The sequence below is a fragment of the Ptiloglossa arizonensis genome, chromosome 1 (genome assembly GCF_051014685.1).
Source record: "Ptiloglossa arizonensis isolate GNS036 chromosome 1, iyPtiAriz1_principal, whole genome shotgun sequence".
Taxonomy (NCBI): domain Eukaryota; kingdom Metazoa; phylum Arthropoda; class Insecta; order Hymenoptera; family Colletidae; genus Ptiloglossa; species Ptiloglossa arizonensis.
Window position 1 is genome coordinate 17,330,570 of NC_135048.1, and position 17,202 is coordinate 17,347,771.

Here is a 17,202-nt window from a genome sequence, read left to right on the forward strand (position 1 = left end):
AAATTATTACGATAAAGCTGTCGCGTCACATAGGCGTAGAGTCTCCGTATCCCCGGAAAATATACGAAATCGTAGATACGAGGATTATCATAATAAAACTTTTGTAAATATATACGGAAATATGTAGGAAGAAATGGAGAAAAATTAACACGATAAAGCTGTCGCATCGCATAGGCGTAGAGTCTCCGTATCCGCGGGAAACATAGAAAACTGTTGATACGAGGATTATCATAATAAAACTTTTGTAAATATATAGGAAATATATAGGAAGAAACGGAGAACAAATTATTACGATAAAGCTATCGCGTCGCATAGGCGTAGAGTCTCCGTATTCCCGGGAAATATACAAAACCGTGGATACAAGGATTATTATAATAAAACTTTTGTAAATATATAGAAAATATATAGGAAGAAACGGAGAACAAATTATGACGATAAAGTAATAATACGTTAATAATTTACCATAAAAAATAAACGATACCGATTCGGAGAACGATGACAAAAACGATTTATTGGATGCGTACGACGAAGGAAAAAATTTTACTCGATGCTTGTTCTCAATAATAATTGTTATAACGTAGGATTTATTCGGATTTTATCATCAAAGGGAATTTTTCCGTTTGATAGTCAATATTCCGGGTATGCGTCTACGCCAATGCGTTCCAGTCGCTCAGTTATCGCTTTGTTTCGTTTCGTTTCAATGCATTGGTGGCGACTCCGTTGCACGATATTGTACACAAGGTGTACCTAAAAAGTAATGAGACTGATCTCGGAATTCGACAACATTGTACCAACGCCGCGTCTCTATTTAGAAAGTATATCACTGCTCCGCCTTCGGTATCTGTTTCAATTTGATCGAGATCGCACGAACGATTTGGTAGCGAGTTTTATACGAGTGTGCTGCAACGACGCGTCGCGGAAATGGAACAGCAACGTATCGAGCCATTAAAATCGATGTTTTTCCGACAATAAAGTATCGTTCGTAAGGAATTTGTGCCACAAGGACCAAATTAAATTTACTACCGGAAGATCCCCGCGAAACTGGGAGAAAGAATCGCTCGTGTTACCGGTCGATAGTTGCGCTATTTGTAAATAAATTTTTCACCAAAAAGGCATGGTGGTATCCAGAATCTCTCCGATGTGAATCTACGCAACTTTTATCTTTTCCAAAAATCGAAAACCACCTTCCAGATCGTTATTTTGAAACCACGAACAATAATCGACCAACTGAAAGCAATTTTGGTAAAAGCTTCGCGTACTCGTATCAAAAGTGAGTGCAACTTCGGTGTACAGTTTTCTGAGAAAACTATCTTGAAGGAGACAATGCAAATATTTGGTTAAACGAAATCTAAATATTTTTGGAAAATCACTCTCGTTACTTTTTACACGTACTTTGATAACGCTTTCGATAACGAAAAATTCGTAGAATAGGACACGACACGATTGATTCGATTCGTTGGCAACTCACGACCTCTGCACAGTAGATTTTTTTTCGTTTCTTAATCTTTTTTCTCCCTTTTGTCGATACTCATATTTACAACTAACAACTACGGTACAGTAGCAAACGTATAAATACAAGAACGTAACCAATGTAACGATTTCTAAGAATCTAATTTTCTAGAAACGGTCTATTCGAGTATCTATTCGCATGTTCTCGAATTGTTGGTAACGTGCAGTCATACGATACGTACTCACCGGAAAACAGCCCGTGAACATTGCTCGTAAACATATTGCGAGCAATTCTATCTTTTTCCCCGAGGATCTCGAGAAACTCCTACAAGAGCGAGCAAAACACGCCTGTATTTCTTCGAAAAATGTTTGTAAATCGTTACGAGCAGTGTTTGGCAAAGGTGAGTGGTGCTCGTAAAAAGTTCGCGAACCGTTCACCGATGTATACGCACCATTATCCGAGTAACACGTCCCGGCCGCCGCCACGTGCGTTTGTTTATAGCCGGTGACTCGATACGAACGGACCGTAGCTCGAACGAAGCTTCCAAAGGGACGTTGGAGGGGGTATGCTCCTCCCACCGCGGCAGTCGCCTCGGTTATGTGTCGTCGTTAGACCGGGATATCCGAGAGATCGGTAACGTTGAAATACGCGTCGGTGGTCGAGCACCGTAGATCACACGTGGATCCGGTTATTTCTCGCGATTTGTCGAGGCAAAGACCCCGAGGAACTCACCGTTCGATCGTCGATCGAACCCCAATGGATGTAAGAAGCCGAAACGAGGCGTCTGCGCGGCCAAACCTCTCCACGGCCTTTGACGAAGCTTTCGAGAGACTTTTAAGAGGCTTCCGGTGGTAATTCCAAGGCACGACAAGCTGTATTACGTAGTCACTTACCAGTTCTCCAGGATACCGACGTTCGAGAAGTTTGGCGGAAAGCTCGCGGCCGCCATCGGTGGTCGCGGCTGCACCCTGTCCGTCCTGTCGCTCCCGGTACTCTTTACGGTTGTGACGCGTCGCTGGAATCAGGAACGATTGCCCCATTAAGCCTCCCCTTAGGAGCAAGAAGGATAGCTCTAGCCGAGAATCGAACCGCTCGAACGCGTCCGCTCGCGTCGAACCGTCGGATGGGTTCAAAAGTTGGGTCCAAATGGACCCGTAACTGAGTTGCTCGCGCGAATATTTCGAACGAATTTTTTACTATTTTATCGTGCTTTTTTTTTAAATTTTAAGGAAGGTTGTACTAGTGGTGTTAATGCGAGAGTGTCTTGGGTCGGAAAAGACTCGGACGTGCACGAGGGTTAATCGCTCTGGGTCCAAATGGACCCGTAACTGAGTCGCTCGCGCGAATATTTCAAATGAATTTTCTATTACTATAGCGTACTTTTCTTTTTTTAATTTCAAGGAAGGTTGTACTAGTGGTGTTAATGCGAGAGTGTCTTGGGTCAGAAAAGACCCGGGCGTACACGAGGGTTAACCGACAGCGAATACAAATTTTATTCTTTTATCGTTCTTTTCTTACGTTTCAAAGAGAGCTCTTTTCCAATGGAATAATTGAACGGTTTGAAAGTTTCTTGGGGGGTCAGAAAAGACCCGGATATGCACGAGGGTTAACCGACAGCGAATACAAATTTTATTCTTTTATCGTTCTTTTCTTACGTTTCAAAGAGAGCTCTTTTCCAATGGAATAATTGAACGGTTTGAAAGTTTCTTGGGGGTTAGAAAAAACCCGGAAGTGGCACGAGGGTTAACGTTACTTGTCGAGTAAACAATGTTCTACGAACGTATATCCAGTGTACTCTAGTTCTTGGGTTATGGACGATCGAAGAAAATATTTCAAAACGACCACTTCGTTCTTCGATATTTTTATTTCGGAGTCCGTTTAAAATCTATCGTGCATTGAACAGAAGTAGACAATGTACAATGCGGATCTGAGAAGTTGACCTCTGGAAGAAATTGAGTCAATTCTTCTATCACACGGTGCTACATTTCTCTTAAGGGGGTATTCTAATAATTCCACTTTGAGAAATCGATTTTTTTCTGTTACTGAACATTCTTCGATCATTCGTAACTCAAAAATCAAGCTATATACAGTATACGTTCGTAGGACATTGTTTATTCGTCTCAACATGTAGATTCCTCCCCTAAAGTATAACTATATGTATTCAAATCGCCTTGTAAAATTTAACTCGAGTTCTCTCCGGGTCCCAGAAGACCCACGCGCGGTACAGCTACGCTTCTCCTCGTACACTCGTGAAGCGAGTACCCTCCGTAACTCGTCTTTCAAAATGGAGACTTCGATCGAGAAAATGGCGAACAACGATAACATTAACATAGTGGAGATTTTGTCCGAATTGTGTCCATTCTTCTATTACATGGTGCTACATTTCTCTTAAGGGGGTATTCTAACAATCCCACTTTGAGAAATCGATCTTTTTCTGACACTGAACATTCTTTGATCATTTATAATTCAAAAATCAATCTATACATAATACACGTTCGTAAGACATTGTTTACTCGTCTTAACGTGTAAATTCCTCCCCTAAAGTATAACCAGTATAACCCCTAAAGCATAACCATACGTTTCCAAATCGCCTTGTAAAATTCGACTCGAGTTCTCTCCGGGTCCGAGAAGACCCACGGGCGGTACAGCTACATTCTTCGATCATTCGTAACTCAAAAACCAACCTACATATAGTACACATTTATAGGACACTGTTTACTCGTCTTAACGTGTAGATTCCTCCCCTAAAGTATAACCATAAGTTTCCAAATCGCCTTGTAAAATTCGACTCGACTTCTCTTGGGTCCGAGAAGACCCACGCGCGGTACACCCACCCTTCCCTCGTGAACTCGCGAAACTCGTTCGCGACGACGTGATCGCGTTGGAAGAAGAACGGAAACAAAAGGTTGGAAAAAAAGACAAAAGACAAAAAAAAAAAGAAGAAAAAGAGCCGATGCCCTTGGTCGGAACAACGAACCTCCGCGATACATTTTCCATTTACCACTTAAAGCGTCGCTGGGAAATAGACTCGCGCGTAGAGTGGAAACTGGAGGAGGTATATGCGGGGGCGGTGGAACGACGAGGAGGACGATGAGGAAGGGGCGGCGGTGGAAGAGGAGGGATGGCGTCCGGCCGCGAAGAGAACTCGCGCCTTCCACGCTCTTCCTCTCTCGCATTATTATCTTTCTACTTTCGGCCGGGTATGCGTCGCACCGGTATACCCGGTATCGGTAATGAACGATCTATTGTGCTCTGGTGGGTGCTCTTTCGAACAGTGTGCACGAGAGAGAAAGAGACACGGAGTTAAGGAGGTGAGGTAGCGGCTGCCGAGCGAGAGGATCGCAACCAGCGTAGGGAAGAGTGAGAAGAGGGTGTGGAGGAGGGTGGCGGTATAGAAGAGGTATGAAAACGGCACTCGTTAATGGACTCCCACCAGACTCTTTCACCCTGTCCCGCCCCCTTTCTCCCTATCGGTCCGCTTTCTCTGTTTCTTCCTGGAGCTTTCGTCCCCTTGGCTGGTGCTTTCATTTCTTTTTTTTTCACAGTTTCCCCCTTTCCATCTCTCTCTCTCACTGTCGTTTCCTTTTCCTCTCGATTCTAACCCACCTCCCGGTTCTTAGCTATCCTCTGGTTTCGCCCCTTCACCTTCGTTCCGGTGTTTCTTCGCCCACCGTGTCCCTGTTCTCTCCCTTTCGAGCGCACCAACGTGTCGTTTCTTTACCCTTCGCGCCCAACCATCCACCCTTTAACCAGCCGAAGCAGCTCACCGTGGAGGTGTTACACGTGTAAGTTCAGCTCGCGCGTACACACGTTGCGCATCATTATCAACGCCGGCTGACTGCCTCTACAACGGCCACGTTTTACCCCGGGTAAAAAAGCACAGCAGAGATAAACAGGCAGACGCACGAACCACGGACCGATCGCTTCGTTATATGTACTTGGTTAATAGGAAAGGTCCAACGTGTGCTCTGGGCCCACCAGACGAACTGAGAACGCTCTTCGATCGAACGAACGCTGTTCTGTTGGAATGAATGCAACAATGATCTTAAGGGTGCCAAATGTCGATGTCAGTTTTAAGAACTGTCTCCCTATTGACGTGGAAGGGTCATCCGCAACGCGGTCAATGGTTTGACTGTTTTCCTTTTGGTTTTTCTTTTCAGTCCAGTTCCAAGTCCAGAGTCAGAAGACCTCACGACACTGTCGTCGTTCACATCAAGACATATCACTGTATACGCATTTCTTCGAACTTTGTATTCTTATATATACAATAACTATACTACTAGATACACGAGATCCCTGCATGTTATAATAAACTAGATATTATAATCTGAACTTTACATCTTCAACCCCTCGCGCACGGGGACTTCGATCGGTTCCTACGTCCCCGGGGACCGATTTTTACGCGGGCTGTACGAACTCCAAATACCAGAGGGTATTTCAAAACTGTCCTCAGGACCTCTTCATGAACTGTACGGAACCCACTCGCTCGTATACTCGCGGAAATTGAACCGCGGTAGGGCAACACCGGTTTCTAATGTTTGTGGAACTACGGGACGTTTTTGATTATCGAACGCATGGTTTTATTTTCGAAAGCTAGGAATCACCGAGTGGGTAAATTTAAGGGTGAACATAAGCGTGTAGTTTTTATTGGGAGTAATGTATGCGCGTGTTTGGTGCAGGTTATATGGTAATGAATACGAAATAGGAGACCATGGTGGGAAAGATTATTATTTGGAAAATATAGATGTTTGAGATAACTTTGAGTGGGATAAACTTGAGCAACATTTTGTATGCGATGCAAAGTTAATTAGTTTTTATTGGGAATAATATATGTGTGTGTGTGGTGCAGGTTATATGGTAATGAATACGAAATAGAAGACCATGGTGGGAAAGATTATTATTTGGAAAATATAGATGTTTGTGGTAATTGTGAGGTACCTTTTTCTATGCTATGCAAAGTTAATTATTTTTTATTGGGAATAATATATGTGTGTGTGTGTGTGTGGTGCAGGTTATATGGTAATGAATACGAAATAGGAGACCATGGTGGGAAAGATTATTATTTGGAAAATATAGATGTTTGGGATAACTTCGAGGTACCTTTTTGTATGCTATGGAAAGTTAATTAGAGATTGATGGTTTTTGTGGGTTTTGGTAATTTTAGCGCAACTGTTGGAGAATTCGGATTATAATATGTAGTTTGTTGGAATATATGGATGATTGTGCGTGTAAGAATGTAAATTTGAGATAAAGAAATATTTACAGTAGTGTAATTTGGTGTGAACGACAGTGTCGTGACTCTCGGCTTGGAACTCAACGTGAAGAAGCTAAAAGGGTAATAGCCAAATCGTTGACTGTCGATATGAAATTTATAATTCGATCGTAACGTCCCATGCATTGGTAATAATTTGTTTATTTTGCAGCAATACCATTTATAATCGGAGGATTTGGAAATTGAATAATTCCTTTAATAATTGGAGCTGATACGGCCCCCTGATATAGCTCTTCCACGAATAAATAATACAAGATTTCGATCGCAACCTCCTTCGTTATTAATATTATTATTAAGAATATTTTTATTCACCGAATCTGGAACAGGACGTGCAATTTAACCACCGTTATCGTCGCGACAAGATTTAACGATTATACGATCGATGAATTTTATAGTTACAATTTAAAAACTAAAAAATATTCCATTAAATTTCGATCAAATATCGTTATCCTCCTGATCAATTTTAATTATTACAATTCTATTATTATCATCGTTACCTGTATCAACCGAAGCTGATACTAGCCTAAGTATTCATCTTTTGATCCATCGAGAGGAAATTCAATCTTATATCGTTCATTTCGATTTTTCAGTTCTTAAAACTAACATCGACCGATTCGTTAACGAGATCTGACGCTCTTTGAATAATCCTTGTTCTTGTGTTCTAATACATGCATCAGCATTACAATAGTATAGAGGAAAAATATATCTGTATAGGAAAATATGCCTATTCCTCTGTCATAATAATATACTCCCTCTAAATTACAGATGGAAATATAGGGTCTGCACAAGGTCACGACATGTACAAAAGGAAAAGTCAAACCCGCTCGCACCGCGAAACACACCCACACACACACACACACGTTTTCTCGACAACTCTTTTTAACTTTTTGTCGCTGGTTACATTACAACTCATCTTTTGTGTTTTGCACTGAGCTTCAATGAGCTATCGATTTACCGAAACGGTCGCTCACTCGATCGAAACTCGTCCCTACAATAGTAACTAATACGTTAATAATCTCGAGTCGTCGAACGATCATTTTTCAACCACTTCCACGTGATTTAACAATTACACAAAGATAGAAAGGAACAAGTATCGTCCAGCCGCGAGATTGTTTCTCCTTGGACGCCTAACGATGAACCGAATCGCAGCACCGTGGACGGTTTTGCATAAACATTTCCAGCGTGGCTCGTAACTCCAGAAACTCGGTAACCCCGGGACGAGTTGCGCGCGCAGGTTATGCAAATTCCGTGCAGCCCGAAATGTTTCACGACGCGATCCAAATTAACCGGCTAATGGGGAAATTATTTGGCCCGGTGCTCTATACCGCGTCATAATGAACGGATCATCTCCGAGTTTCGCGAGAATTTCATAGCGGTCGCGAGGATCGTCTTCCTCGAGGAGGATTAATCCTTGATTAGCGCGAAGACTCGCCGTGGATATTATCGCGCGACGATCCGTCCACGTTGACCCGGTTCGAATTATTTCGAGACACCGTGTGACCCCTAGGAAAACTTTTACACGCAGATTCGTCGTTTTTCGGCGAGATGTAGGTCGACGACGTAACGAGAACGTCGAAGAGAAACGACGAGATGTGGCAAGGTGTGCATATAGAGAGAGAAGAAGTGTTTCTTCGTTTCTCGATAGTGCAACGATTGCGCGAAAAGAACGATTGAACGCATAACGTAGTGGACCTGGTCGTCGATATCAGTTATAGTCGTTCTCGATTTAAGTTATCGGTCAAAGAAATATACTACCTTGATCAAAAAGTTCTAGGACTGCCCCCCCCCCCCCCGTGTGTCGCTGTCAATCACCCGATTGTTTCTTTTTTTTTTTTGTTAGGTTACCATATCTGTCATTAACACTTCCTTCCAATTTCAGCATCATAGCTTGATATTTGTAAAAGTTACGTTGTACTGAGCACATCTCCTTTGTTCGTGTCTTCGATTTTGAAAATGGCATCATTTGAGCATCAACGAGTTTGCATTAAATTTTGTGTAAAAAACGGATTTAACGGTCCGCAGACCTTGGATATGTTGGAGAAGTGTTTCGGCAACGATACTCTTTCGAGATCAAATGTTTTTCGATGGCACGAACGCTTCAGAAGTGGTCGTGAGTCGGTCGAGGATGACAAACGCAGTGGCAGGCCGACAACGTCGAAAACCGATGAAAACATCGATAAAATTCAAGAAATGTTGTCCGAAAACCGCAAATTGACCATCAGAGAGCTGGCAGAGGACTTGAACATTGCTTATGGATCCGTTCAAGACGTTTTGGTTAGTGATTTGGGCCTCAGACGTGTCGCTGCAAAACTGGTGCCGAAAGACCTCAATTTCATGCAAAAAAAGGACCGCGTTGAAATCGCGAAAGACATGATTTCCAAGGCCGAATCCGACCTAACATTTATTAAACGTATCATCACTGGAGATGAGACGTGGATTTATGAGTATGACACACAATCCAGACATCAAGCGAGTGAATGGCGTGCACCGGAAGAGCCGAGACCGAAAAAACCACGTCGTTTTCAGTCAAGAAAGAAGGCGATGCTCACGGTTTTCATGGATTACAATGGTGTTGTGCATCAAGAATTCTTGCCAGAAAAACAGACAGTCAACAAAGAATATTATTTGGGCGTTTTGAGACGTTTGCGCGAAGCAATTCGTCAAAAAAGGCCAGATTTGTGGGCAAACAACTCGTGGATTTTGCACCACGATAACGATAACGCACCGGCGCACAATGCGATCCTTATCCGCGAGTTTTTGACGAAAAACAACACGAACACTATCCAGCAGCCTTCAAATTCACCAGATCTGGCTCCCTGCGACTTTTTTCTGTTCAACCGAATTAAAAAACCGCTTCGCGGAACGCGTTACAGTACCCGAGAGGAGGTCATGACAAAATCGAAGACGGCTCTGATGGACATACCGAAAATTGAGTATCAGCGGTGTTTCGAGGATTGGATCAAGCGCTGGCGCAAGTGCATTGCAGTCAATGGGGACTACTTTGAAGGGGACCATATCGATTTGGACGAATAAATTTGTATTTTTGATTTTATGAATAAAGTCCTAAAACTTTTTGATCAAGGTAGTATTTCGTACACAGTGAACGATAATCGTGAACCGAGTGAGGTACGTCTTTTCGGAAAGGTCTCGGGGAAACAGTCGTAACGTGAGCATTTCTGAATATTTTCAAATGAAAAAAATACCACTGGTAGTGCAAAGTCTACTTTTTCGAATGGAGGAACATCGGTTGAAACGAATCTTGAAATTTTGGAGAAAAAAATTCCCAAAGAACACAATTTCTGTTGAGTCCCAACTGAGGAGTTTGGTGTCAAGGCTTCCTTTTTGTTCGATAGATTGTTTTCATAGTTATTTCACGCGTTGTTTATCGTTTGTAAATTGGGACAATCAGTGTCCAGAAGCGATCACGACTGGTGGTGCACGATCTTAATACGTTTACTCTTCCAGATAGGTCTATAAACTGTACTCTTTAAGATCGATAAACTCCTCGGTGGATCGTAAGGTAAGGAAGATCTTACGCAAACGATCTTCCCTTTTCCCGCAAGATAGTCAATGATCCGGTAAATAATCCCGACATTACCAAATTGGTCAATCTTCGCGCACCGAATCGAGCCACGAAGTATCTCCACGATACTCCTCGAGATTCTCTACAGACCCTTCAAAGGGGATTACCCAGTGCTTGCAAATGGCTTCCACGATCGTTTTGACCCTTTTGCGAGCAACCTTGGTACACGGTACGAGCGAAATAAGTTGTCTCTCGATTCATCGAGCCGTTTAGTGTACAACTCTTCGTCACGTTGCGTTAACGATGACAGAGACCTTGGTGTCACCCTTTCGTTTAATTTGTCTTTCGCGATACACGTAGTTGAAATTCCATCCAACGCACTTAAAACTTTCGGCTCCGCTGGTGGAGCTTCGAGACATTTTCAGGATATTAATACAATCGAGTTACTATATTGTTCACTTGTACGGCCTCGTGTGGAATACTGCGTCACTATACGGTCTCCGTATCGGAGATACTTACAGGTATACAGCATAGATTTCCACGCTCGGTTGGCCTTCAATTACCTCGGCCAACTCTATTTTTGACCATGATTTTCCTCAGATTCGACGTCCTTCGAAATCATGGCTCTTCGAGACTGGACGTCTCGTTTTCGACCTACTTCTCGCATAGGTAGTTCCCCGAATACTCGGACAACTGATCCGTGATCACTGAAAATTGTTTCGAGACTGTTACATTTCTTTTTATAGCATGTTCGACCACCAGATGTCGTACGCTACTAGTTGCTACACGGTTTCTTAATAATCGTACACCGAAGAATTATACATTGTAAAAATCGCAACGAGTCGTTCTTTTCACTTTGATTACTCTCGTTACCGGTGTCTAATCGATTCGTTGAGAATCGATATGTCTCTTGCATCGTTCTATTTACTCGAAGCAAATGTTACACGTTTGCCACCGTATTTATATTTTCCCACGATCAACCCTCCGCGCTCGAGAGGCGATTCTCGATCGTCGCGTAATTCAATCTAATTTCTTCAAAGATCAACATCGTTTGACACAAACCACTTACGATTTACTTTCACGATACTTTTGGCTACGAAATATTTCATCAAAGTGTTCCAGAAAAATAGCTACGTGAAGGGTTAAATGGTTGCCCGTTCGAAATTGAAAATTTCCGCGAGAACAATTCCTTCGTGTTTTCCGAAATTCTTCGATCGCGTCCGATTAATTTTCCCCTAGGCGGAGAATCTCGACCCTCTGGTTTGTCGTCGATCCCCCGATCACGGATCAGACGGGGTGAGGAGGAACAGGGGTGGTAAAAAAAGGCCGGCTACGCGTCGATGGTTGCGCCGAAAACGAGGATCGAAGGGGATGGCGCTAATTAGCGGGAACATCGAGAACCGTTTGGGAAACGTTGGGAACGCGGGAAACGAAGCACCAGCGCCTATAGACAGCGAGAGAAACCGACAGCCACGGCATTGTCAGCCGCCATTGTTCCCCGGCTCGCGCGTCGCTGATAAGGGCGGCGATTCGCGTTTCGCGGCATTATCTTCGGAGGATAGTCGGCGAAACGGGGCCAGATTCTTTGTTTTCGTCACGGTTCATCGATCGTTACGTGGCGTGCGCGCTCCACTTCCGGAATTGATCGGAGAACACCGCGCCGGCCGGTCGTCGATCACCGAAGAAGGAAACGGTGGCGTTTCCATCGACTTTCCCCGGTTTTGCGATTTTATTGCGATTAATGTGAAACTATGGTTCGCGATAAATGTGACATCGTGGTGCGCGATAGGTGTGAAAATCGTGGTGCGCGATAGGTGTGAAAATCGTGGTGCGCGATAAGTGTGAAACCGTGGACCACGATAAATGTGAAAATCGTGGTCCACGATAAGTGTGAATCGTGGGTCTGCGATAAGTGTGAAACTGTGATGTGCGATAAATGTGAAATCGTGGTGTGAGATAAGTGTGAAATCGTGGTCCACGATAAATGTGGAACCGTGATTCGCGATAAGTGTGAAATCGTGGTTCACGATAAGTGTGAAATCGTGGTCCGCGGTAAGTGTAAAAATCCAGTCCACGATAAATGTGAAATCGTGGTCCGCGATAAGTGTGAAATCGTGGTCCGCGATAAGTGTGAAATCGTGGTCCGCGATAAGTATAAAATCGTGGGTCTGCGATAAGTGCGAAATCCTGGTCCGCGATAAATGTGAAGTTGTGGCCCGCGATAAGTATGAAATCGTGGTTCGCGATAAGTATGAAATCGTGGTTCGCGATAAGTGTGAAATCGTGGTCCGCAATAAGTGTAAAAATCGTGGTCCACGATAAATGTGAAAATGTGGTCTGCGATAAATGTGAAAAGGGTCCGCTACTAGGAGGATTTTCCTTGGAACCTATCGATTAGTCAGAGTCCAAGAGACACCTCTATTTGTTTGCATTTTCGATCGGAGCGTATTGAACTATCATCAAGATATTTACAACCGAGGTCCACGATAAATGCGAAAAGTTCATTCTCGATACTAAGGAAATCTCCGTTGGAACCTGTCGAGCGATTAATGCAAAACGTGAACCGACGAGGGACAGTATCGCCGCAATAAATGTGAAACCAAAGTCTACGATAAATGTGACGAGTTTATCCCCACGACTAAAAGCAGTATGTGCGATTATTTCACGATAAAATAAGTTGAGACTTGAAAACAAAGTCGTGTAGGACGTATGTTTATACGAACTCTTTTTTCTTAGATATTTTTTTTATTATACATTTACGTCCGGAATCCGTACTCGCGATACTTTCCGTATACCAACAGACACACCCTGTACATTTTTTCGCTGCTTTCCCGGAACTTCCGAAACCAACATCACCGAATCGAACGATGCGCGCGTACCAACCGTGAAAGCCGGTCTCGGGTTCATTTACATTCTCCGAGACGAGGGAAATCGATGTTGCCGATTTGCCGATGCGAAATCGATTCTCCTCCCGTCGTTGCGCTCGCGTTACGTGGACGCTGTTAAAAAATGAATCAGCCGGCCAGCAAACGCATTCGGGTTAATTGGGGATAATCCAACATATATTTTCTTCTCTCGGCCGTGGCTGGCCGTTCGTTTCGACGATTTCGTTACGCCAAATCTACGGCTCGAATTGTTTTTCTATTTTTTATTTATTCGTTTTTTCTTTCCCCAGACACATTCAAAATGTATTTTTCCCTTTGTTACGAGAATTGTTCGAATTAAAACTCGCGAAGCCTGTACAACTCCCTATCGACGATCGTAGCGATCGTTCGCAATTAGGGTCAGTATTGACCCGGTATTTTTCTCCATTTTATCATTCCATCCATCTCCTTAAGAATTTTCCAACTTGAACGTCACCTAACTCAAATCACTCGTCGCGAGTCGTGAAGATCGACCAGGCTTTTCGTTCGGCGTGGGTCTGCCTTGACCCACGCTCGGTCGATCAAACATCCCTGAACGAAACCCACTCCGTTGCAAAGAGTCGGCGAATCCCTCTATACAATACACAACCCAAGCAGGATCCATCGACGTGCCCGCAAACACGGCGCGCACGAAAGTTAATGTATTGCTACATCTTGATAATCCCATTCTTATTATAGACATACCGAGGGTAACCGAAACTGGCAGCTGTCCAAATGAAACATCTGATCGGTCCGGTTCGAAATAGAAGATCCCGCGAGGTGAAAATAGCCAAATGAAAGTCTTCGAACTTCCAAATCCCTCGATTCGCGGCTCCTCTCGGTTGCGATTCTGCGAAAGCTTAAATAGAATCGCGGAAGAGATTCATCGACGGGACAGGTTACCAGCGTGGTGTCTCGCGCGCGTACCAGTCGTCGGCACGACGACCATTTTGTTTATCGAAATGTAATCAACGTCAGGATCGAGGGGGGAACTCGCTGTCTCCTGGTAGAATGGGGAATCGTACCGTTTCGATACATATTTCGACTCGACGAGTCGTCACGGTGCGATTCGAATCTCGTTGATCGTTCGCCACGGGGAAACGTGGAACGAAGAAAACGAGGAACGAGACGAAAGAAGAGTAGCGCCAGGTAGTCTGGCCGTATCGTCTGGTATCGACTTGTTCCGGTGAGTTGTGCAAAGTCCGCACCGTGGAATAACCCCCGTCGAGCTGACTGGTAACCACCACCCAGCCACCACCCCACCGGGATCGAACATCCACGTGGATCGTTGCACACCAAGCGCCCCGAGAGCGTGGAAAATGCTACGAGGATCTCCCACGGTGGTGAAACTACGGCTACGTGAGCTCTACGCGAGAGCTCGCCAATTTGCTACAATTTGAGGATGTTTGGGAACGGCTGCGATAAACAGAGAACGTAATCTTTCAATGTTTGCCGCAGTACACCACTGTGAACGCTCTCGGAGGTCCGTGGGTGACTCGAGTCGTCCACGGGTACGTTTGTCCCGCGATAATTGTATCGTACGAGGTGCGACGAAGAAATAACCCTACTCGTTTCTGTTCTCGGTAGGTTACCAGTAAAGTAACCTACGAACGCATTTGTTGTACGGTACTTGTACCGTGCGAGGTGCGTCGAAGAAGAGACTGATCTCTGTGCTTGATGTTTAGCAACACAGTAGCCTTCAAACGAGTTTCTCTCGTGGAAACTGTACCGTACGAGGTGCATCGAAGAAGTTACGAGAGTGATTTCTGTTTTCGGTAGGTTACCAGTAAAGTAACCTACGAACGCATTTGTTGTACGGTACTTGTACCGTGCGAGGTGCGTCGAAGAAGAGACTGATTTATGTTCTTTGGCAACGTAGCAGTTCACGAACACATTTCGCCCGCGATAATTGTACTTTACGAGGTGGGGCTAAAATGTAACGCGATTGATTTTTGTTTTCGATATCTGGTGACACTGTAGACTACGAACGCATTTGTCCCGCGATAATTGTACCGTTCGAAATGCGTCGAGTAAGTAACGAGATTGATTTTTACTCTTGGTATCTGAAAACGCAGTAGCTTGCGCATTTATCGCGTACAAAGTGTGTCGAAAGAGTAACGAGACCGATATTTGTTCTTTCGAATATTCAAGGTTGTAATCGATCGATCGAAAACAATTTCGGTGGAAGGGTTGTGAAATGGAATCGTCTTTTACAGAAGAAGATACGTACTAATGTTACACAGAACCGAACCGTAATAAAGATAGAATCGAGAAATAACACTTATAGAACCGAGAAATAACACTTATAGAACCGAGAAATAACACTTATAGAACCGAGAAATGACACTTATAGAACCGAGAAATAACACTTATAGAACCGAGAAATAACATTTATAGAACCGAGAAATAACACTTATAGAACCGATATAATATTCGGTTCTGAGAAACCGATATAATACTCAGTTCTGAGAAACCGATATAATATTCGGTTTTAAGAAACCGATATAATAATCAATTCTGAGAAATCGATATAATATTCAATTCTGAGAAATCGATATAATATTCAATTCTGAAAAATCGATAAAACACTCGGTTCTGAGAAACCGATATAATACTCGGTTCTGAGAAACCGAAATTATCGACGTATCTGTAACAGTTACGGTATTATTTCGGTTCTCGTGACTGTTTCGATCGGAACCGATATATAGCAGTTTGAAACATTGATATTCCACTATTATTCAGTGCTTACGGGATTAGCATCGGTTAGCGAATGCGAAAGAAACGTTGGAAAATAATGCTGCTCCCGTTGCGATATCGGTAACGTTACGGGCCACGAAACACCGAATTCCACTGCTGTAAAATTCAACGAGATCCCCATTGTTTGTATCTCGTCAAAGAGATCGGACAATTGTTCAACGGAGAGAATACTGCGATGATTTACAGCGATTCGATCGGTATTTTCTACCGTTTGGTCGGCAACCTTTCGCCGACCGTATATTTTGACAGCGCGATCGATTATTTTCCGAGCGCAGTTAGCTCAGCGAGTGGGGTTACTCGATACGCTGTTCGAGATTTAATATACGTACGAGCCCTTTCGCGAGACGGTTTCGTTATTCGCTACTGTTGGAACAATATACGCGATAATTTAATATTTGGTCCAGATACTTGCAACAACGTTTCACTTTCCCGCTTTGCGCGTCTGTTCAACAAAAGCATACGTCTTCGGTAGCTTCGAAAATCGCTATCCAACGAAGAGGAGAAATTACCTACACTTTTCTCTAAAATTCTCTAAAATTCTCTCAAACTGTTTCGTATCACCAAAGTGATCAGAATTTAAAAAAAAAAAAATTGACCGTTTTAACCTCTCGATGCAAATATAATGGAAGGTATACAGCTGGTAACGAAGCACGAGTTTAAAAGTGTAATTTTAAAACCGTGTACGACGAACACAGAGCTCTCTACCTGCACCGAGAAATTGTTACTAAATAAGAGCGCATTATTGTTTAAAATGTACATTCGATCGTTATTCGTAAATAAATTTCTATTCGCAGAGATACCATCGTCGACACAGACTGCACCGAGTACCCACCACAATACACGCGCACAATGTGTAACAGTTTGGCAACAACGAACAACCAGGTGTCGCGATTATTAACTTATACGGGTACCTGCGGGTTTATCGCCCGTAATTATTTTATCGAACGCGATCTCGAGTTACCCGCATAGCTTATGTCGCAGTGCGATCGTTAGAATATACTTATCGCGCATGGTCGGTATTCCCGGCAAAAATGCCCGGGAATTTTAAACAACGGCTGGATTCGATTTCGTTGAAGTTTACGCGCGGCTTTCCCGCGTGGAACATTTAATACAATTAATTATCGCCGGTCGATGGCTCGATCTCCAAAGGACGTTCCATTAAGTAACGCAATTAATAATGCATCATAATGCCGGTAGTTTGTACGCCGTGAAATATTTACATAATCGGGTTTCACCGGCGCCGATAAATATTCATCGGATTCGCGATTTGCGGTGATTGTTACTTACGGAACGAGTC

At 43.5% G+C, this 17,202-nt stretch overlaps 1 protein-coding gene across 3 annotated transcripts in view; it reads right to left on the reverse strand.

Annotated features, from left to right (window-relative positions):
- Window positions 1-17,202, reverse strand: part of Msi (RNA-binding protein musashi) — a 289,445-nt gene that overhangs the window by 143,648 nt on the left and 128,595 nt on the right. For all 3 annotated transcript variants that reach the window (XM_076318378.1, XM_076318296.1, XM_076318459.1), the window contains exon 2: window positions 2,344-2,465. In XM_076318378.1, coding sequence (XP_076174493.1) covers window positions 2,344-2,399 — 56 coding nt within the window. In that variant the 5' untranslated portion in view covers window positions 2,400-2,465. The remainder of the gene's footprint in view (window positions 1-2,343; window positions 2,466-17,202) is intronic.